Source organism: Bos taurus, chromosome 17 (genome assembly GCF_002263795.3).
Source record: "Bos taurus isolate L1 Dominette 01449 registration number 42190680 breed Hereford chromosome 17, ARS-UCD2.0, whole genome shotgun sequence".
Lineage (NCBI taxonomy): Eukaryota > Metazoa > Chordata > Mammalia > Artiodactyla > Bovidae > Bos > Bos taurus.
In genome coordinates, this window is record NC_037344.1 from 72,287,467 (window position 1) to 72,308,650 (window position 21,184).

At 60.1% G+C, this 21,184-nt stretch overlaps 1 protein-coding gene across 1 annotated transcript; it reads left to right on the forward strand.

Moving 5' to 3' along the window:
• The first annotated feature begins 867 nt into the window (after positions 1-867).
• Positions 868-19,893, forward strand: CRKL (CRK like proto-oncogene, adaptor protein). Its single transcript, XM_024977877.2, has 3 exons — positions 868-1,582; positions 9,773-10,235; positions 17,376-19,893. The coding sequence occupies exons 1-3, from the start codon at positions 1,272-1,274 to the stop codon at positions 17,508-17,510; spliced, it is 909 nt and encodes a 302-aa protein (XP_024833645.1). The 5' UTR covers positions 868-1,271; the 3' UTR covers positions 17,511-19,893.
• The last annotated feature ends 1,291 nt before the right edge of the window (positions 19,894-21,184 follow it).

Consider the following 21,184-nt stretch of genomic DNA (forward strand, 5'->3'; position numbering starts at 1 on the left):
GTGGAAGACAGTTTTTCCTTGGGGCAGGGGGAGATGGTTTCGGATGATTCAAGCGTGTTCCTTTTACGGCGCACTTTATTTCTGTTATTATTACATCAGCTCCGCCTCGGATCATCAGGCATTCGGTCCCGTGTTGGGGACCCCTGCCCTACCTACAATGCAGGACAGGCTCAACCCAGCAATGAGAGTCGGCTGACCAGCAGTCTAGACAAGGGCTCCAATGCCTTTCTGGACAGGCGCTCTCTCCTCTACCGGGTTGCGGGGTGGGGGTGGGGGGTTCCTCAACAGGCATTCATTCCACCCAGATCTGAGATCCGCTTAGGGTGGGACGAAGAAGCGCCTGGCCCAGAGCTGAACAAGGCGCACCAAACCCCGCTCCCATTAAACGGACGGTCCAGTGCGGATGGGGGTGCGGCCAGGGGCCGGGGGTTCTGGGGTGGGGACCCCACCCAGAGGGGGTGGGGTCCTGGGGGGCCAAGGCGGCAGGGCTCCGAAAGGACCCGGGAGCTTCGCCAGACACCAGCTGAGCACCAGCGACGGTCGGCTCCGCCACCCCCTTAACCTGGCCGGCCAGGCTGCGGTCAGCCCGGAGCCGCGCCCGGGGGCGGGACCTGGCCTGCACTCCCCGCTTTGTTCCCAGAGCGGGTTCTAGAAGCACCGCCTCCCCGCAGCGCCCCCCGGCGGGCCCAAGAGGGAGCGCGGGGGCGCGCACGAGCGGCGCACGCCCGCTCTCGCGATTGGCCGCGCCGCGTGACGTCACGGGGCGGCCCCGGCGGCCGCCGGGAGCGGGCGCCCGCGCGTGCGCAGTCGCAGGGCGCTGAGGGGCGGGGGGAGGTGGCCGGCCGCTTCTCTCGCGTCCGCCATTTTGTTGCTGTGGCTCTCGGGAGCGGGGTTGGGCACGGCGGCCCCGGCGGCGCGGCGCTCCCGGGGGTTCTGGGGCTTGGCGCGGCCGCGGAGCTCGGTGCGGAGCGGCGGGGACGCGGGGCCGGCGCGCGCCGGGCCAGGACTGACCGGAGGCTCCGCGAGCGGCCCTCGCCGCGCTCGGCTGGGCCCGCGCCCGGAGCCGGCTCGGCCCGTGAGGCGGCCCCGAAGCAGGCCGGCGGCCCGGAGGATGTTGCGGGCCCGCGGCCGCGAGGAAGACGCGGGCGCGGCCCTGTAGGCGCGCGGTGAGCCGCAGGCCCGCTCGGCCCGCAGCCGCCCCGGGCGGAGCGTCTCCAGCGCAGGCGAGAGCAGCCAGCCGCGGCCCGCCCGGCCCCAGCGCCCGGCCCGCCATGTCCTCCGCCAGGTTCGACTCCTCGGACCGCTCGGCCTGGTACATGGGGCCCGTGTCTCGCCAGGAGGCGCAGACCCGGCTCCAGGGCCAGCGCCACGGCGTGTTCCTCGTCCGCGACTCCTCCACCTGCCCCGGGGACTACGTGCTGTCCGTGTCCGAGAACTCGCGCGTGTCCCACTACATCATCAACTCGCTGCCCAACCGCCGCTTCAAGATCGGGGACCAGGAGTTCGACCACCTGCCGGCCCTGCTGGAGTTCTACAAGATCCACTACCTGGACACCACCACGCTCATCGAGCCGGCGCCCAGGTGCGCGGGGGCGCGGGCGGCGGGCCGGGAGCTCTGCGCGCGGTGTCGCGGCCTTGGGTCGCCGTGGATGAGGCCGGTGCGTCTGACCCGGCAGGTTGAGCTGCGGGTGCCCAGTTAGAAGAGGGACGCTTTTTGCCTTTCGTCACGTCCTCGGTGTAAATTACCTGCTGAAGCAGGGTTCTGTTACCGGTCTTGAAGCCGGTTTTGGACCACGGATTGAGAATCTGAAGCTAGTCTTGGGCTCCCCGCCCCGCGGGTCCCTCCCTGCCCCCCCCCCCAAGTTTGCACACCTTTCAAGGTCTCTGAACTCCACCGTTGGATCTCCTGGACTGCAGCCTTTGGAAACTCGAGAGATGAAAATGCCTTCGCAGTTAGAAACAAAATACCTTAAACTGTGAAATATCAGGGCCATATATTGATACCCTGGTGCCAGGGTTGAAATAAGCCAGGTGTCTGTTTTATAATACATTAACTGAAAATAGTGTAAAAGAGGTCGGCTTGAACGAGGAATTTCTTTCTTTTTTTTAAAAATAGTTTTCCCCCAAGCTGGGCCCTTAATGAACTGGAAATCCATTTGGTTAAATTCCAAGGTGGAATGAGTCTAGACTAAGAGGAAATTTTGAATGACACTCAAGATTCTACCCTAGTTGAATTTCAGATGTACTTTTTGTATTGAGTTGAATGACTTAGTATCTATTTTAAAATAACCCAGGTTGACACTGAGCATTAAGCATCCCTTTTTCATTTGCTTATTTGCCTTAATATTTTGCTCGAGGCTGCTTTTGTGTAAATTATGCAAAACTTGAGCTAAAGAGGTGGCCTAGGATTTTAAAAATAAAAGGTATTTGTTTTTTTAAGTGTCTGCTTAAAAAGGACAGGGTGCTAATACACATTTTTTTCAGGGTGAGATGTTTCTGACTTTAGAGATTTGCTGACCAGATAGTAGTCTCAGCTCTGAACATTAGAAGCTGTCATATTAAAGGAGTACGCCCTGGATGCTTCTGTGGACTAGAGGTAGAGAGCAAATAAAGCCCTCATGCTGTAATGACTAGGAGATTAACTGCTGAACTAAACGGACTTTAAAAGCTGGGAGAAAGGGATTATAAATCAGATACTGTATAACAAAGACCCAGACACCACGAATCTGATTGGCGAAGCCTCCAGGTCCCCGAAGAGCCTGGTAGCTAGAGTCAGCTTTCAGCACGACGTGATTCCAGTGTAAGAGGCCGGAGGGGCTCTCAGCACCCGCAGCATCGAGACTTCAAATGCATTTGCCTCTCCCAGCGCTCCTCTCAGGCACTGGCTGAGCCTCGCCGCGCCGGGCACCTCAGTGCAGCTGTGAGGGAGCGACTCGAGCCCCTTCTTGGTGGAGAGAAAGGGGTGCGGCCTTGGCTTCCCAGTACCCACAGACGCGACCCCCAGCTTCCCCTTCGTGCTCCTTCCCAGATGCTTGTCCTCACCCCCTCCCGCTGCTTCCGGGGAGCCCGCCCTACACACCCACTCACACCCCTGGACCTTTGCTCGGGCCCCACCCGCCCCTCACCTGGGCAGCGCCTCCCTGCTGTTCGAGGCCTTTCCCTGACACTGCCCCCGCCTCGGGTCAGCTTTGCTTGTTTCTCCTCCCCTGTGCCCTCTGCCCTGGGCGTCCTGCTGCCGTTGAGTTTTTCCTTTTCCCTGGTGTCTCCGAGGGCTGTCACTGCGCCGGTTGAATTAGATCCTGGCAGGATTTACCTTGTTACACTGAATCTGGGTTGCCTCTCCCTGAGCCAGAAATCCACGGATTTGGGTGATGTATTTATTACTCACCTAGTATAGAAGACAAGGCTGGGCCAGCTTTGGCCAAATGCAGAAATCAGGCCATGTGCTTTCACGCCCCAGGCAGGGTGGATGAAGTGGTTAGGCTCTTTAGGCCTCAGAGCTGAGCTCCTGAAGCCAGAGCTGCTTGTGCTTTGGCTGGTAGTTCTTTTTTGGGGTCCATTTTGCTCAGTCAAAAGTGACAACTTTATGGCTTTCTCAGAATTTAAGAATTGATCTTCTCTTTTTTTATTGGGGGAATAACTTCTTTATGTTTTGGCTGTGCGGCATGTGGGAACCTAATTGCCTGACCAGGGATCAAACCGGAGCCCCTGGCAGTGGAAGCTTGGAGCCTTAACCACTGGACCACAGGGAAGTCCCCCCAGACATCACAGGAGAGTTACATCCCAGTGATGCGTACTGGGAAAGAGGGACGACAGACCCGCTTTCTTCATCACGGACCTTGGATGGCAGTGAGACAGGCTGGGAAGGAGAAGCTTGAATCGAGTACAGCGTTCGTGGGTGTTGTGGAGAGAGTCCACGCAGGCCGGGGGTCTGGTAGGAGGGGCTGACCTGAGGCCGTAGGGTCAGAGCAAGGGGGAGCCCGGAAGGGGAGCCCGGGTGGGGCCGGCAGTGTCAGGGGCGTGGCTCTGCAGAGGCAGCTCACATTGGATGGTCAGAGGAAGGAAGCGGGGTGCCAGGGAAGGAGTTTGCAGTCAGGAAGTGACCTGGGCCGTTACCGCAATCCAGGTCACGATGATGACGGCTGATGAGTTGTCCGTCCGTCCGTGTGTCCATCTGTTGTAGAGACGTTACGTAGACTGACTGACACAGACTGAGGGACAGCTGTGGTTTGGAGATAAGTTGCTGCTGGGAGGGGGTAACGGGGAAGAGAAAGGAAGAGACAGGGTGACTTGGTGTATTTGTAGCTGTCTGTCCTCTGGATTATCTTGTACTTTTGTCTTTTGAGTTGTACTATTCGTTTCTGTCTTGGATCTTACGTTTAAACACAAAAGGTGTGTCAGTGGCTTTTGACTTTTCAATGACGGATTTTAAAGGGTTCTTTTTCCACACATGGTGCAACTTTCACATTAAAAACTGTGATAAACAGAATCTTCTCACTTCTGTCTTCCTTGAGTGTAAACGTTTCTAAGACCCTGTTATATTCAGTGTCAGGTAAGCGCTGCTGGGCTTTTGTCTGTTTTAATAGAGGCTGTTTCCAGTTTAACAGCAGAGGTTCAGGCTTCTGACTGGATTCAGTTTAGACACAAAGTACATTTTCCCATGGTTTAGAAAATTGAAAGTGTGCTTTGCATAGGTCGCTTCACTTATAAAATTTTCCAGTTGTAGCTTATGTAGCTATATGATGACTGGGAGGAAAACCATGAGAAGCAAAGATGGAAAAAACTGAGGCAACTGACTCACAGACGAACCTCCCCCACTCCCCACCCCACCCCCTTTTTTTTAACTCAATAGATATTGCTCACAGCACACTCTGGTAGTACAGATCTGACATTGACTCAGCACTCCCCGTCAGGCTCTTCAGAGCTTCCTGGTTGCTGACTTTAAAGACCAGGTCCTCTGATACAGTCAGCAGCTGTGAGGGCAGAAAGGATGCCCAGCCTCACCTGAGCGCCTGCCCAGAGGGGACACTCAGGCCTGCCTGGCAGAGGCCACGCCTTCTCCCACTGCCGCAAGCTGGGTGTTTAAGGGGGCATTTGGACTTTTGTAATTAGGAGGAGCAGGTAGGAGAGGAGCATTAACTGATTTCAACTAACATAGAATTCAGCACTATGGATAACCTTTGAGTTTCTCCTTACCGGTAGCTTAAATCCCCTAAGTTCAGTTTAGATGGGAACAGAACCGTCGTGACGCCGGATGGAACCTCAGCCAGGCCAGAATTCTGTCCCCTCGGCGCTAGAGTGCTGACAGCCGTCTGACCTGTGCTCTTTCTCTCGTTTGAGACTCAGATTCAGAGAACGTTTTATCTAAGAATGATTCTCTTGATCTGAACAGTTGGACTGGATTATTTCTGAGGTTCACTCAGGCAAAAGCATTTTCCTTCGGATAAGTAAAAGGGGGCAGTGCTTTGTTGGTGGGAATTAAGATTATCCTAGAGTCAGAGCCGAGGTCCTGACCAGCGAGGTGGGGCCGTGCTGAGGCAAAAGGGCCCGGCGGCAAGCTGGGTGGCGCACGGGGCTTCCTTGTCTGGAACAGATTCACCGGGGCCTGGGGGAGAGGCTTCTCGCTGTCTGTGGCATCGTAGTTCTAGCAGGAATTTCAGTGTGTTGAGGCCTACATCGTCCCAAAGCCCAGTACTGGACTCCAGTCTCGTCATAGAAGTAAACTGTGGCCTTGCTGACAGGCTCAGCTCCCTGAGAGTGCCGTGGATGGCCAGCCGGGGGTCAGGCAGGGCTGGAAGAGAAGGTGCTCTGTGGAGTGGCCATTGAAGGGTGAGGGCTGGTGTGAGAGGTGGAAGGGCTGCTGTGGCTGCTGCGAATGAGGCACCGCAGGCTTGAAGGAAGGATGCTCAGTTGCGACAGGCCTCCGGCACTTGGTACCTGCCTTCAGCAGTGGGAGCGCTCCAGAGTCTTTAAGGAAAGAGTTGTCGTGGTCAGCTTTTACTTTTGGAGCCTGCTCCGGGGTGGGTCAGGGTGGGGAGAGTCTGGAGTGTGGCATGAATTAAGGGCTGTCACGGGAGAAGGGACCGTGAGAAGCTGGACTGAGGTCTCCTGTGTGGGGAATCCAGGAGGAAGCCGCTGGGGCCCCCTGATCTGGGCAGTTTCCTGGAGGTGAGGCAAGAGGTGTGGCCTCAGGCTGATTGGACGGCGCCTCAGGTGAGCGATGAAAGGCAGGGCTGGGGGAGGGATGCGGGTTTGCAGCAGGGAGCCAGGCAGGGCTCGGCTTCTGGGGGCTTGTTAGGGCTAAATAGCCAGATTTGGGTCTGAGCCCAGGTGGAAGCGGCAGGACCCGCAGAGGAGCTGTGGGCGCAGAGTGAGAGCCCGGGGTGCGGGAGCGGGTGCGGAGGCCTGCCCAGGCCCTCTGACTGGACAGCCGTATCGCCGGCCTTCCTGGGGTGGGCTCTTGTGCCATTGTCCTGCTTTCCGCCTTTTTGCTGTGAGCTCTTGGATACAGCCGCAGGAGTGAGTCTTCCATATCTGTCACCCTGGGGCCTTCGAAAATCTGTCCGGCCAGTTGATTGCTTTGCTGTGTTAGACACTGTTAAAGCTGAAGATGCTTGACCTATGGTTTATGCGTGCAGGCGGCCGGCCCGCGGGCTTTTGAGGCGCGTCCTCTGGCTTTTGCAGGGAGCGCGCTCTGCACCTGGGACCGTGTGTGTGCTGGGTGCCGCTTACAGCCCTGGTCACGGGACGGATGCGGGAGGACGGGGCACAGGGGCTGGCTCCGCTGCTGTGTCCTGCTTCTCTGGGCAGCGGGTCTGTGGTGGTTGCTGTGTCTGAGCCCGCACCGCCCTGCGTCATCTCTGCGGGGGGCTGGGGTGAAAACGTGAGTTGGGAATGGGGTGGAGGGGCGAGTTGGTGTCGGGGTGTGGCTGGGAGCTTGGTCTCCTGTCACGTGTGGCGATGTCTGCACACGCACTGAGCTAGAAGAAGCCGCCGCATCGCGCCGGAGAAGCTGTGAGCAGTGCCCCCTCCTCAGGGAAGGGCCTGCTGGTCAGCTTTGTGGGCCCTGAAGCCGTCACGCCCGCCCCCCCCCCCCCCCCCCGCTCGGACCGGCTGTGGGCCGTGGGCCTGCACGCTGTGGTTTGCGGAGCCCTCTGCCAGACTCTGCTGGATTTTCTGTAGTGGAGCTAAGAACCTTGGTGTGCTTGTTTAAGGGTTCTGTGGAAAGCTCTGGCAAGTCCACAGGAAGCTGGTGGACCACGGGGCGCCGGCCCTTTGCAGCAGTGCAGGGAGGGCCTGGCTGGCTGTGGGCAGCCCGCAGGGGGCGCCTCTGGACCCTTGGTGTCCAGCCTCTTTCTGGTTGAGAACCAGCACCTTCGTAAGCCCATCTTCCACGAGGTCTTTCGCGCTCAGCCATGTCTGACTCTCTGCAACCCCATAGACTGCAGCCCGCCAGGCTTCTCTGCCCGTGGCATTCTCCAGGCAAGAATACTGGAGTGGGCTGCCATTTCCTTCTCCAGGGGATCTTCCTGACCCAGGAATCCAACACACATCTGATGCATCTCCTGCGACGCAGACGGGCTCTTTACTGTTGCGCCACCTGGGGAGCTAGTGTTTGGCTTTTTGTGCAGCACCGCTTGGTTGTCCCCTGACCCTTAGCGAAACTTGACCCCATCAGCTTGTTGTGACACATGGATGCCGTGTGCACTCCTTTGCCTTCCAGTCTGCCAGGATGACGTCTGCAGTCTTGGGAGCAGGAGCTTGGTTTCAATTCATCGTCTGTCCCCTGAGCTCTTAGTAGAGCCTGCAGGTCCCTGGGTAGATGGACGTCGTTAGTGTTAATCTCGCTGAAGCTGCTCTGGCGTCCTCAGGCCCTGTGCTGTGGGACTCCCTGCTTCTCACTTTGAACAGTGTAGACAGTAAAAACCCTCAGCGGGTCTGCTGTGCAGCTGAGCGCTCTTGGTAGTCTCTGAGGTTTGGGGAAATTTTTCACAGAACCTCTGTGGCCCTTGAGACAGGAGCAGGAGTGTACGTCAGGGGGTTGGGAGTGAGGAGCTAGCCGGGGCTCGGGCCGGTCAGGAGCTGCTGTGGGCTTGTCACAGCGTTCATGCGGCCTGCAGGCCTCCTGGCCGGAGTGAGGGCTCTGGGGCCACGTGCCGAGCGCACTCCCCTGGGACGCTGTGAGGAAGCCTCAGACCACGCCGACAGCCGTGGGCGTCAGCGCTTTCTCACCGAGGCCACTCCTGCTGCTTTCTCGGATACGTTGGTGCTAAGCAGTTTCCCTCAGTTGTCAGGGTCTTCAAGTAATGAGGCCTTGGAGGTGTTGCATCAGGCTGCTCGCCACCGAGGTGTCCTGACTGCTGTGCAGCACGTCATTGACATCAGAAAGATCTGCGTTTTGCCAAATGACTGTGCTTTGGAGGGTGGTGTGGCAGAGTGTCCTGAGGCCTGTGAGAATGTTGGTGTGTTTAATGCGGGGACCGCAGCTTTACCAGGAACACAGTCCAGGGAGATGACGTGCAGGAGTATGTGATGGCGTCGTAGACGGTGACAGGCAGGGCCGTCCAGGCACGGGGGGCTCGCTCGCAGCAGGCTCCCGAGGGCAGGCGCGTGGAGGGGCCACGCTGCAGGAAAACCGCCCCACCAGGCGCGGGCGGGGGGCGACCAGACACCTTAGGGCAGGGGCTGGAGACTTTTTCTCTTTTGTTTTCCTTTTTTTTTTTTTTTCTTTTGCTATTGTAACATGTTGACACTTTTTTTTTTTAAGGAGACCTTTCTATAAACTAGAATGGTTCGGTGTAGAAGGCCATGTTGTGATGTTCTGTGAAACAGCTGTTCAGGTCATTGACTGGGGAGAAGGGGAAGGCCGCCCCCTCCGGGGACACACGGCTGCAGTCGGTGGGTCAGCAGCATGTCCTGCCTTAGCCTCGCCTCGCCCCGCTCGGAGACGGCGTGCACAGCCTCACCCCCAGGAGGCGGGGACGCTCACTCGGGGAAGTTACTCAAGTAGCTTGGGCTTCAGAAAAGCTAAGAGCGGGGAATTGCTCACGGCAAAATTGTTTTTCCCCAAACATCACGTATTTGCAACTTTCCAGACGCTCTTTAGGTGGGGGGAGACCTCCACGGTATTCCTGAGGAAGGGGCGTTCCAGGAGGGGGCGGAAGGAGGGGGCTGCTTTTCTGACTCACCCCAGGGGCTTCCCGCCTGCGGGGGCTGGCTCACGGGAGCCCTGAGCAGGCCAGGGCCGCGGTGCTCAGCGCAGGGCACGCACCTCTGAGCTTGTCTGAAAACGTGGGGCTCAGATGGTGATTCCCATACGAGATGCAGTGTGGTGGTTTTTCTTTTTTTTTCCTTTTTTCGTAACGCAAGTGCACACTCCCTTGCCAGTTTTTGTATTTTGAGGGCCCTGAGGGGTCTGTCATCTGGGTGCCTGGGGAAGTGTGCAGGACGCCAGCCCCAGGTGAGGGCCAGGAGGAAGAGCGTGTGGTGGTCGTGACGGGCCTCAGGAAGGCGCAGCTGAACTTAGTGGGGGTTGTAAAAAGGCCAGGCGTCTGCGTGTGTAAACGAGAGGGGCCGGTGAGACACGGGCAGAGGCGCCGAGGTCAGGATAGTCGGGAACTCCTGCTGAGCTCGACTCGAGAAAGTCAGTCAGGCACGGGGCCTTCTCGGTGACGACGCGGAGAGGGAGGCAAGTCGTTCCTCACTCACAAAGCTTGGCAGACGCTGGTACCGAGTGAGTCTCCACCCAGAGTGTTTTTTTCTCTCCTTGCAGGTACCCCAGCCCGCCGGTGGGCTCTGTGTCCGCACCCAGCCTGCCCGCCGCGGAGGAGACCCTGGAGTACGTGCGGACTCTGTACGACTTCCCTGGGAACGACGCCGAGGACCTGCCCTTCAAGAAGGGCGAGATCCTGGTGATCGTCGAGAAGCCGGAGGAGCAGTGGTGGAGCGCCCGGAACAAGGACGGCCGGGTGGGGATGATCCCCGTGCCCTACGTGGAGAAGCTCGTGCGGGCCTCGGCCCAGGGCAAGCCTGGGAACAGGAATTCCAGCAGCTACGGGGTCCCCGAGCCCGCCCACGCATACGCACAGCCGCAGACCACGGCGCCCCCACCGGCCGCCGGCGCCCCCGGGGCCGCGGTCAGCCCCCTGCCGTCCACACAGAACGGACCTGTCTTTGCGAAAGCAATTCAGAAACGCGTGCCCTGTGCTTACGACAAGACGGCCCTGGCCTTAGAGGTAAAGGCTGCCCGGCTGGGTCTTTGGGGCTTTGACACTTGGGTTTTCTGGGGTTTGGCCATGGCCCTCGGGGATGTTAGCTCCCCAACCGGGGATCGAACCCAGGCCCTCAGCAATGACAGCGCGGAGTCCAGACCACCAGGAAATTTTCCTCAGGTTTTGTCTGTAATCTTGTTTCTGTAAGGCCAGGACTGCTCATTTAAGGTTAAACTGACGGGGATGAGAGCTGGGTGGTCGTGAAGACCACCGTGAGGATCCCACGCGGCCCCGTGTCCTTTGCCATCCCCGCTTCCCCCACGGTAGCTGCCTTGCTCTGTGCTGCTTCCAGGGCCTCAGGTGTGGTCTCAGAACAGTTGGTTTTCTTTGCAGTAAGGAAGTGAAGTCGCTCAGTCGTGTCTGACTCTCTCTGACCCTGTGGACTGTAGCCTGTCAGGCTCCTCTGCCCATGGGATTTTCCAGGCAAGAGTACCGGAGTGGGTTGCCATTTCCTTCTCCAGGCAGTAAGGGAAGACAGTGGTTAAGAAAGACCCATGCCCTAGAGATGAAATCAACACACAGCTGGACACAGCCCCACGCTCCTAACATTGAGAGCAGTTGAGAACCAGGAATACAGGTGGGGCTCCTCTTGAGCTGGGCAGGGGAAGGACGTTTCAGCGCCTCAGGCTTCACTCACTTGAGATTTTGTAAATTATAACAGCGAGAAAGAGAACTTTAGTGGTTCAATCACCGAGTCATGTCCTTCTAACTAACTGTGAGTTGCCTTGTAAGAGGACAAAGGCTCTTGCAAGGCGTAGTGTATGACTGTGGCTTGTCAGGATACAAAGAGGTGTGTGTTGGGGGGATAAACTGCAGAAGGTAGGAGTTTGGTGAGACGTTGGTGCGCCCAGGGAACCCTGTGTGAACACAGACGCCATGGCGGCCTGCGGACAGAGGGTCTGGAAGGGAGTTTGTTGCTCCCCGAGCACGGATCGAACCTGTGCCTAAGGTGAGGCAGGCCCTGCAGACCCTTGTCCTAGAATTGGGGTTTGGTGCCTCGGCTCCTCGCGCCTTTGTTTGCTGGTAACTCGTGAACCGCTGCAGCGTGAGGATCATCATATGGTCACGTGCACGTGTGGAGGCCCTGAGACACAGCTCCTGCGGAAGCGTGCGCTCACCCCGGGGCCACCGTGGGGCGGGCGCCCTCCGGCTTCCTCGCCGCCCGCTGCAGGTTCGCTGGGAGCCCTGCTTTTCCTGCCTTTTCTCACTGGTTATCTTCAGATGTTTTGGACCAAGAGTTACCCAGTGAACTTCACCTGGAGGCTTGATTCGGAGCCCGAGGTGACTTCTCTGTCTCATGCTCGTCCGAAGGGAAGAGCCCCGCGGCAGGGGAGCCCCGGGCCCTGTGACGCTTCCCGGGAGGGGCCGACAGGAGGCAGGGAGGCCCCCACTGTCTGGGCCGGGCCAACAGGCTGCTGGCTTCTGTGAGGGTTCAGGCTCTGGGAGCACCCCCACAGCCCCCACGGGAGCCGGGAGCTAGGCTCAGGGTTTTGCTGTGTAGCGGGCCGTCAGCACACAGGGGTGAGCGGGAGTCCGGGCTCCCAGTCAGAATGTCAGGCCCCTAAAGGAAGTCAGGAGCTGCGTTCTTACTTGAGCCAGCGCTTAAAGCCACACTCCCTTGAGGATGCCTGCCTGTTGACCTCTGACTGGAAGGTGTGCGGTGTAGAAACCCCATCCCCTCTGTTCGTTGGAGTGTGCAGTGGGGTGGGGGATTGTAGGGGGTGCCGCTCGCAGCTGGGGGAGTGGATGTGTAGGCGGGCCCTGGGGAGACCAGGGTGGGGAGAAGGAAGCTCGTTGTGAGACCACCTGTGTTTGCAGCCACGACGCCGCTCCTCCAGCCTCGGGCCCCCGGTGACGCGCCCACCCGGTCGGCCGCCTTCGCTGATCCACCCAGAGGGCATCGTGGAGCAGGAAGGGGCCTCCGCCAGATCCCGCTGCACAGTGGGGTCTGCTCTGTGTGTTTACAGGGGCCCTGGGCCGGGCCGTAAAGAAGCGTTTTGTGAGTTACCTTATCTTCTAAAACTGGTGCCTGTCCTGAGCCCTCTTGGGACACGTACAATCAGGCCACCAGGAAAAGTGGTAAAATTAAACTAGAAGGGAGACAAGTAGGACAGGACCAGGAAAAGTGGTAAAATTAAACTAGAAGGGGGACAAGTAGGACAGCACGTGCCGCAGTGGAGGCGGCGCTGTTCGCTCTGAGCCGCTGTGGCGGAGGGCGCTGCGGGCGAGCTTTACTGCCCGAAGTAGTTCACGTTTTTTCTATGAAACTTGACTTTTGAGAGAACATTCATGCCCGTAAAGCACTGTCTTAAGAGAGAGCTTTGATCAGACACTTGGTTCTGTTGCTCCTTGGGATTCAGTCTGAAGAGGGACCTCCCATGCCTGGCGGAGCAGGGCTGGAGGGGCTTCAGGGCAGCAGGGTTGGCCTTTCCGAAGAGGGATCCTTGGCGGAAGAGAGTGTTTGGAACAAGGGCCCCGGGGCCGCTACAAGCTCACCTGCAGCCGAGCTGTGTCCTCTGGCCCAGCACCTGCCCTCGGGGTGGTCTCGGACACGCTTCTTACACCTCTAAGCCAGAACAGTACACGGTGGTTCCTTACTCATCCGGTCACACGTCCAAGCTCTGAGGGGTGCCTTGTAGTGTAGGGTTCTGCCACCAAGGAGCTTGCCCCTGTTGGAAGCTTGGAGGCAGGAGCCAGCTGTGGGTGAGTGAGCTGATGATATGGAGTTGGTGCAGGAGATGGAGGGAGCAGCTGGGAAGGTGGGGGGTGTGGTCTGGGACGACTTCCTACAGGAGGTGACCCTCGAACTGAGTCTTGAAGCTGACTGGGTGAAGCGGGACGAGGCATTCCTGGCAGAGCAGGAGCGCGCGGGAACAGGACACACCTGTGTGGCTGCAGCTGGGGGGAGTGCTGGGCCAGAGACCGGCGCTTGGACGCGGTGCTCCTGTATCACAGGGCCAGGCGGACGAGACGGAGACGGAGAGGCCTGCCGCCGGGCCGCTTACCTTCCTACTGATCGATTTTAAGTAATTGGGGCGGACGCGCGAGTCTCCGTGTAAAGATACCAGTCTCACATACTCGTATTCCAGCTTTCCTGACCTGAAACTAAAGGGAAGAAGAGCTGTGCTTGGCTCGGGCGCACTCAGCGTGTCTGGGGTCTGAATGGGCCTCGGAGTGGTGGCGGGAGGGGTAGGGGCTGCGCTCCGAGGGGGCCCCTGGACGGAGCGGGGCCTCGGCGCTGATGGGCCCCCAGGAGGGCTTGGCGCGTGCCCGTCTGCCTGGGGCTGCGGTCCCCATGGCGGCCCTTGGCCTCGCCGTGGACTCCTCCAGGCCTCCATCCATCAGCAGGGGCTCACTGGGTGCTTGGGGCACAGGGGCCGGTCCTTGAGGAGCCTGGGACAGTCTGGCGGCACCGGCTCTGCCTGTGTGGACGGTCCGGAGGTACCCACCTGGGAGAGTAGCTCACTCTGTTGCTGCCTCGCCAGGGGTGCGGGCCTCGGTGTGTCCCCTCCAGCTGTCCCTCTTGAGGGTTCTGGTCTCAAGTCGCGGTGACGACGTGCGGCTTCGTGTTAACTGCAGGTGTCACAGACGTGTGACCCACAGCCGCCTCTGCGCCCCTCCTGATGAGGCCCCGTCTCTAGGGAAGGACAGTGAGCTTGGTCTGGTGCAACTTGTCCCTGACTGAGCCCATGCAGCCTTCCAGAACCATCTCCCCCTAAATCGTCATAAACCCTCTGTTTGCTACTCGTGTCCAGGTGTGGTCTCAAGCTCACTGTGTATGTTTTATAGAATCCGCCATCGTCCCTGTTGGAGCAGAAACCAAGAGAGTTGACGCTTGGTCAGGATGCCAGCGTCCCGCAATGGGATGCTCTGCGGCAGGTGGCCCACACGGGCCTGTCAGCCCGTGGCCGCCCGTCCTTGTCGGCAAGAGGACGCCCTCCGTCAGGCGCTCTCCGCGAGCTCACTGGCGTGCCCAGGATGCCCTCTCCTGCCCCCTCGGGTCCTCTCCGGTTGCCATGTTGGCATCTCTCGGGTTGTCTGTCCCCCATTTGAAAACCCCTCGACGCTGGACTGCATCTGGTCTCAGAACCTTCTGAGTTGGCCTTTCTGTCTCCGAGGCCCGTGGTGCCCCTTCCTTTGCCGATGGCCTAGGATCCCCAGGTTTCCGCTTCCTCCGGTTGCTTTTGCTCCGTTGGTCAGAATTGCGCTCATGTCAGCAGTTTCTTGGTGGCTGCCTCTGTCACCGGGTGGGACCTGTCCACAGGGCGAGTCTGGGTTTCCCCCGCGTGGGCGGTGCTTCTGCGCTCCGGGACCACTGCGCCTCCCTGGGCCGCTCCTGTGTGCCCAGTGACGCGGGTCTGCAGCGGGAGCCAGCCCGGCGGGGTGCCCCCGGGTGCCGCCTGCACCCTCACTGCCGTTGTTGAGTCGTGATCCTTCCCAGCGTCCGGCTGTAGGAATCCGTCCCTGAGGTAGCTGTCTCTTCTGGCATACCATTTTCTCACTGGGCTGCGAGTCGGGGAACATTGTTCCTCTTTATTCATATGTAAATTGGGTGAGAGGACCGTGAAATTGGGGCCCTGCTGCGGTTCAGACAGACTGGTCATCACGCTGGCCTCGGTCTTCCGTATGTGGCCGTAGCTGTTGTGCAGGGAGGTGCGCCAGCCAGGGGCTTCACGGGGCACGTATGGTAATGCTCGCAGCTGCCCTGCTTCGTGCACTCGAGCTCGAGCTTGGTCTCGTGGTGGGCACGGGGCGGAGCCAGGGCTCAGCCCCGCGGCATTTCTCTCAGCAGCTTTATTGAGGTAGGACTCACACGTGGCACAGTTTACGCACGGAACGTGCACAGCCCGGTGGGCTTGGCATGTTACATCGCTCATCTTTTCCTGAATGGCAAAGCTGCCCTGGAGAAGGAGATGGCAGCCCACTCCCATATTCTTGCCTGGAAAAACCCCACCGACAGAGGAGTCCGGTGGGCTACCCAGAGGTCTGTGGGGGTCACAAGAGTCGGCACGACTGAACACACACACGCTGTGCGTGACGAGCTGCCGGGGTTCAGCACGCGCTTCGGCGGCATTAACCGTGCAGTGCCGAGCAGCCCTCACCACCGTCTGTTCCCGACACCTTTCATCGCACTGGACAGAAACTGTGACCGTTAGGCAGGAGCGCCCCGCTGTGTCCTTTGCCCCAGCAGCCTCTGGCCCACCTTCTGTTCTGTGAATCTGCCAGTCCTGCGTGCCTCGTGACCGTGGGGCATCTGAGTGCATCTGGCTCGTCTCACAGAGGCTTGTGTTGCAGTGAGTGTCTTCACTCTGCTTGTGGCCCAGCAGCAGCCTCTGTGCAGGTGGAGCCCGCTTTGTGTGCCGTTCACTAGGTCGCGGCCTTGAGCGTCGGCCCTGCCTCCTTTTGCTGAGGACAGTGTGATGAACGTGTCCATGCAGGGTTTTGTGTGTGAATACCTGTTTCCAGTTCTCCAGTGAAAGTCGTTCAGTCATGTCCAACTCTGCGACCCCGTGGACTGTAGCCCTCCAGGCTCCTCTGTCCATGGGATTCTCCAGGCAAGAATACTGGGTTGGGTTGCTATTCCCTCTTCCAGGGGATCTTCCCGACCCAGGGATCAAACCTGGGTCTTTGGCATTGCAGGCGGATTCTTTACCGTCTGAGCCAGCAGGGAAGGCCTGGCAGTTCTCCAGGGTATCTGCCAAACAGGAATTGCTGGGTTGCTCTGTTCACCTTCTGAGATCAGCCAAACTGTTTCCCACAGCGGCCGCACCAGCCTACAGTCCCACAAGCAGTTGGCCGGGGTTACAGTCCGCAGCCTCAGCAGCACCTGCCGCTTGCCTTCTTTTTAGAGTTACCACAGCCGCCCTGAGGGCTGTGAGGTGGCAGCTCGTGGCTGTGACCTCTCTGGTTTCAGTCACTTGAAGGGTCTTTTCCTCTGCCTCTTGGCCATTTTTGTATCTTGTCTGGGAAAATGAAGGTCAGGACCTTTGCTCATTTTCAGGTCGCCTTGTTTGCTTGTTGGGTTTTAGGAGCTCTTCATACATTCAGAGTGCGTGCAGTTAGGGTCTCTGTGCAGCGCGCTTTTCCTCGTCTGAGACGCCTGGCGTTGGTTTAAACACGATTGCTGCATTTTGAGCCCTGGGTGTGCAGTAACGCAGATGACTGTTTCAGAGGCGTCCTCCCTTCTGTGCATCCACCTCAGAAAACACGCCGCCTTTCTCAGGGCCCAGCACCTGCCCACCTGGGGCCCTGTGCTCGGGCGCCGTGGTGCGGGGGCTCCTCACCCCACCTGGCAGCTCTGGGCCCTTGGTCACTTGAGGCCAGCAGCCAGCTGGCTCGCACAGTAGCTTTAGCAGGAGGTGCCTTTTCCCAAATGAAATAATACAAGGTTGTTTCGTAAAAAGCTGGGAACTACCGGAATGAAGAAGGCAGTCGAGGGGGGTGCCTGTTACAGGGGCAGAAAACGTTGGAAACGCCACGAGCAATAGATGGAGCCTCGTGCGCACCCCACCACCAGCTCGTTTCGGCGTGTCCTTGGGACGAGGGGTGAGTGCTGTGTTTCGCCCTCGGCCCTGTTCTTTCGGGGCCTTCCGTCAGACACGGGGCAGATGGAGGGACCCGGTGAGCAGCCAGCCAAGCAGGAGCACCCCCACCTGCCTCAGACAGCTTCGCAAACAGCGTCCCCCGCGCCTCCGTGGAGCCTGGAGGCCTGTGGCCGACGTTGGAGGGGCCCCACCAGCAGAGCAGCTGCCCCCTAACGGCGGAGCAGCCCCGTGGCCTCTGACCTCTGGCCGAGGGGCTTCCTGCTGGCGGCCGCGCCCTCCCCTGGAGCGGCCTGCCAGAGGGCTTTGGCTTTCCTCGTACGCTTCCTGTGTGGGCTGAGCTGTTCTGAGAGCCGGGTGGTGGCTGTCCCCTGGGGGCGGCAGCCAGTCCGGGCAGGGGCCACGTCAGAGCACATCTTGGGGGCCGTGCACGCTCACAGTCCCCGTCGTAGCGCCCGGGAGACGAGCGAGGCCTGGGAACCGAGTCGGTCCCTTCAGTGGCACCATCTGTGGGAGTGGTTTTCGGAGGAAGTACTGACTCTGTCCCCCTTCTCCCCGGCAGGTGGGTGACATCGTGAAGGTCACGAGGATGAACATCAACGGCCAGTGGGAGGGCGAGGTGAACGGGCGCAAAGGGCTCTTTCCCTTCACGCACGTCAAGATCATCGACCCCCAGAACCCGGACGAGAGCGAGTGACCGCTGCCGCCCCGCACCTGCTGTTCGTCCTGCCCGTCTGTCTCCTCCCGCTGGGGAAGCCCCCTCTGGCCGGGCCCCGCGCTGCCCGTCTCGGCTTTGCAGCGGCGGCCCCGCCCGGGCGTGCTTGGGGCTGCCCGCATTGTATCATAGTCGTGTTGTCACAGAGTAGCTGATCGTAGAGTCGTTGGATCATAAACTGGAAACACTGGTGGAGGCGCATGGGGGCGAGAAGGTGCCCCCTGGCCCGGACGCGCGGCGGCGGGGCTGTGCCCGGGGACAAGTGGAGCGCAGACTCTTCAGGAGAGGGCCGCTGCCCTGCACTCTCCACGTCTGGCTTTTGGTTTATCTTTCTTTCCCCCCGTTTGGTTTTGGAAGGCTTCGTTAATTAGGCCTGTTTGTTCTGAAGAGGTGTTTAAGTAGCAGGTTAGGTTCCGTGATGAGATCAGGGATGAGTCGCTGTCACCATGGGAGCAGGCGGGACGGAGCCCTGAGGCAGCGGTCGTCCTGTCTGGAGTTGACCGAGCAGCCCCCCAGTGGTCCTGCGTTTCCCCGCTGTGCACACAGCCTCCCGGACGACATGGCCAAAGGCGTCAGAGCTGGGGGCTCACCCTGTCTGTCAGCAGAGGAGGAGTGGCCTTTCCGTGAAGGCACCCCTGGGAAGTACGGGCCCTGGTTTTCTCAGCAGTTGAATTCACTCCGGAGTCTTGCCCGCTCACCGACCCCGGCTCTGCCTGGCCTTACGCTTGCCCAGCTGCCTGAGGGCGCGGGTGCCGATGCCGGCTGCCCCCCAGCACAACCGCGTGCGGGCCCCGGGCCCGGGAGGTGAACCAGCGCCCACCCTGCGCTCGGTGTCCCCGTCGGATGCTCGAGGTCTGTTCACACGATCCCACAGCACACGGCCAGCTGGGTGGAACCTCCACGCAGGCCCTGTGCCCGTCCTGTGGGCCCCGGTGAAGACAGGCCTCTGCTAGAATGTGCCCCGCAGCCCCGGCTGGGGTCGCAGCCTAAGTCCTGTCCCCCCAGTCTTCTGTGCCTGGGGCGCGACCCCGGGCTCAGGGGTCATGAGGGTGGGAGCAGTTTCTCTGCGGTCGGAACCAGCAGGCCCCCGCTCTTGGGCTCTGTCTCAGCTCTGCAGTCGGGGGTGGCCGTCGCTGCCTGGTCTCGCGTGCTCACGTGGCCCTGTCCCTCTGTGGCTTCCTGAGAGGCTGTGCTGGGCTCCTCTTCATCCCTGGGCACCGTGGTCACCTCCGCTCCAGGCTGCCCATCGCCGCCGCCTCCTGTTGTGAGTCCAGCCGCTGCTCACCTGTGGCCAGTGGCGTGGCCGTGCCAGGACCTCTGCCTGGGGCTGGCGTGTGCTGCGTCCTTACCCCGGTGCCCGTCTCCGTGGCTGCCCTGAGATTCGGAGCCCAGAGTGGACTGAGCCTTGAGCTCTGCGCTCTGGACGTGTGCCAAAGCAGAGCCTGTGACTCCGAACCTTGTCAGCTTTTAAATCAGGGAAATGTCTCTCTACACTCAGTATACGGGAAACGGCTGCCCGCCTCGCCCTGGGCCCGGGTCCTGGGGGTCTGAGAAGACTGTACCGGGAAGAGACCAGAGGAGTCCTCAGAGGCGCCGGCCCCCAGGGCCTGCTCTGCGTGGCCACTTGCTCTGCCCTGCGTGTGCCCCTCAGCAGCTCAGCTGGACGAGGCCCTGGCAGTGTGGCCCTGAGCTCACCCTGGGGCGGGCTCTCCATGACCCCTGCCCGCCTGCTCCGCCCGGAGACGCAGCCCAGGAGGGGGCCCCGCGCTCGTGAGGGCGTGAACATCTCACTTGGAAAAGGGATGCTGCCGAGCCAGGGGTTTATAATTTAATCCTTTAATGTTGTGTTCATTAACCTCTTAAAACGAGTGAGTCCTGAGTGCTCTTACACAGAGCCCGAGACACCCCCAAGCTCCCCCGGCCTCCAGCGCTGGGGTGCAGGCCCACATCCCCGGGGCTGGGTGCGCCCGCGGCTGAGGGGCGTCCCACGAGCCAGGCCTGGTCTCTGCAGGAGGAGCGGTGGCCTTGGCTCTCTACGGCCTTCACGTGTGTTTTAAAGTGACAGCCACACAACACAAACTCTTCGACCTGTAACTTAAAGATCATAAACTTCAGGCAATAATATTTTCTGTGTAAGCTTTTAAAATTATTTTTGGGGATCATAGCTTGTTTTATTTTGTGCTATAAAATTAACAGTATTAAATGACTTATATTCTTAGAACACACGGAGTGTCTTTTCTTACCAGATCAGTGCCTTTTTATTTTTGCACTCCGTTTTGCGTTGCTGGCCCCAGCCTCGGCCCTATGTCTCCGTGGCCTGTCTGTACATTGTCTCAATAAACGTGCGCCGCCGGTGGTGGCCGTGGCTCTGTGTGCGTGTCTGCTCAGCGCTGCCTGGAGGCGCGCCCGCCCCAGCGGCGACAGCCGTGCAGCAGTGGCCGCCTGCTGCTTGCGCTCGGCACCCAGCCCTGCAGCCCCGGACCCGGTGGGGGGAGACGGGGGCAGCAGTCCAGGCCTGGCACCCCCAGGGACCCTGGGCTGAGAGCGTCAGAGCAGGTCTGACGTTCAACCTGGCCTCGGAGCGTCCAGGGCAGGGCAGGGCAGGGACCCGGCTGCCTTTCTTGACTCCCGCGCCTCCCTGTCTGGCCTCCAGCTGGGGTGGGGGGGCCCGCCTCCTGATGGCCCTGCAGCCTGCAGCCCGTGCCATCCCTGCCCCTACTTGTGTGTCAAGAAGGTCTCCAGAAGCGGGGGTACCTGGCCATCTCACGCTCTGCCTCTAGGACCGCGGCTCTGGTCCTGGAAGGCGGCAGGTCTTGGAGATGCCTGTGAAGAGTCCTTGAAGCGTGAGAGGCCACAAACTCGGCAGCGCAGGGCTGGGTTTCCCCGTGGCGGGAGCCCTCGGCAAATGGAGCCACCTCCCTGCAGGGTGGGCAGGTGTCAGGGCCTGGGTCCTGGCACCCCACGGCGGCTCTAAATCCTGGCCCCGCTTGAGGCTCCCCAGCAGGAGGGTGAGGCCTATGTCCAAATGGGGGCTGCAGAGATCGGGGGCATCCTCATCCACGCCCGCTGCCCTGGGGACACTCGGACCAGCGCCCCAGGCTCCCAGGCTCGGAGCTCAAAGCAGCCTGTGCCCCTGACTCCTGGCGCAGAAACAGCAGGAGACCCACTGTTGAAACTCAGGTCCAAAAGGGGTGGGCACCCAGAGCTGCCAGCGCCCGAGGCCAGGGTGTGAGGGGGTGCTCTGCCCAGGAGGAGCTGGCGGAGCTGGGCTTTGGCATTGAGGTCAGCAGGGGGGCCCCCGCCCCGGTGACTGCACACGCCATCTCCCTGTTGCCTGTTTATTACGGATCTCTCTGGAGTTTCACAATATACAGGCAAACTTTTCCCATGTTTTCCCTACAGAGAGACAGCGTGGGTCACTGACTTCTATCAGACGTTGTGCGTCAAGTGCACCTCTCTCCTGTCGCTGTGTCATGGCCCACGAGGTGGGCGTGCTGGCACTGGGGTGGCCGCCGCCACGGGTGGTCAGAGGTTGTGGGTCGAGCGCACCTCTCTCCTGTCGCTGTGTCACGGCCCACGAGGTGGGCGTGCTGGCACTGGGGTGGCCACTGCCACGGGTGGGCATGCAGGGCCTTTCCAGCCTCCAGCTGTCAGAC

What these genes read in the sequence shown, in the direction of transcription:
- CRKL (XM_024977877.2), top strand. Translation starts at nt 1,272, where the DNA reads ATGTCCTCCGCCAGGTTCGACTCCTCGGACCGCTCGGCCTGGTACATG. An exon ending in CTCATCGAGCCGGCGCCCAG is followed by an intron (nt 1,583 to 9,772) that starts GTGCGCGGGGGC and finishes CTCTCCTTGCAG; the next exon opens with GTACCCCAGCCCGCCGGTGG. An exon ending in AGACGGCCCTGGCCTTAGAG is followed by an intron (nt 10,236 to 17,375) that starts GTAAAGGCTGCC and finishes TCTCCCCGGCAG; the next exon opens with GTGGGTGACATCGTGAAGGT.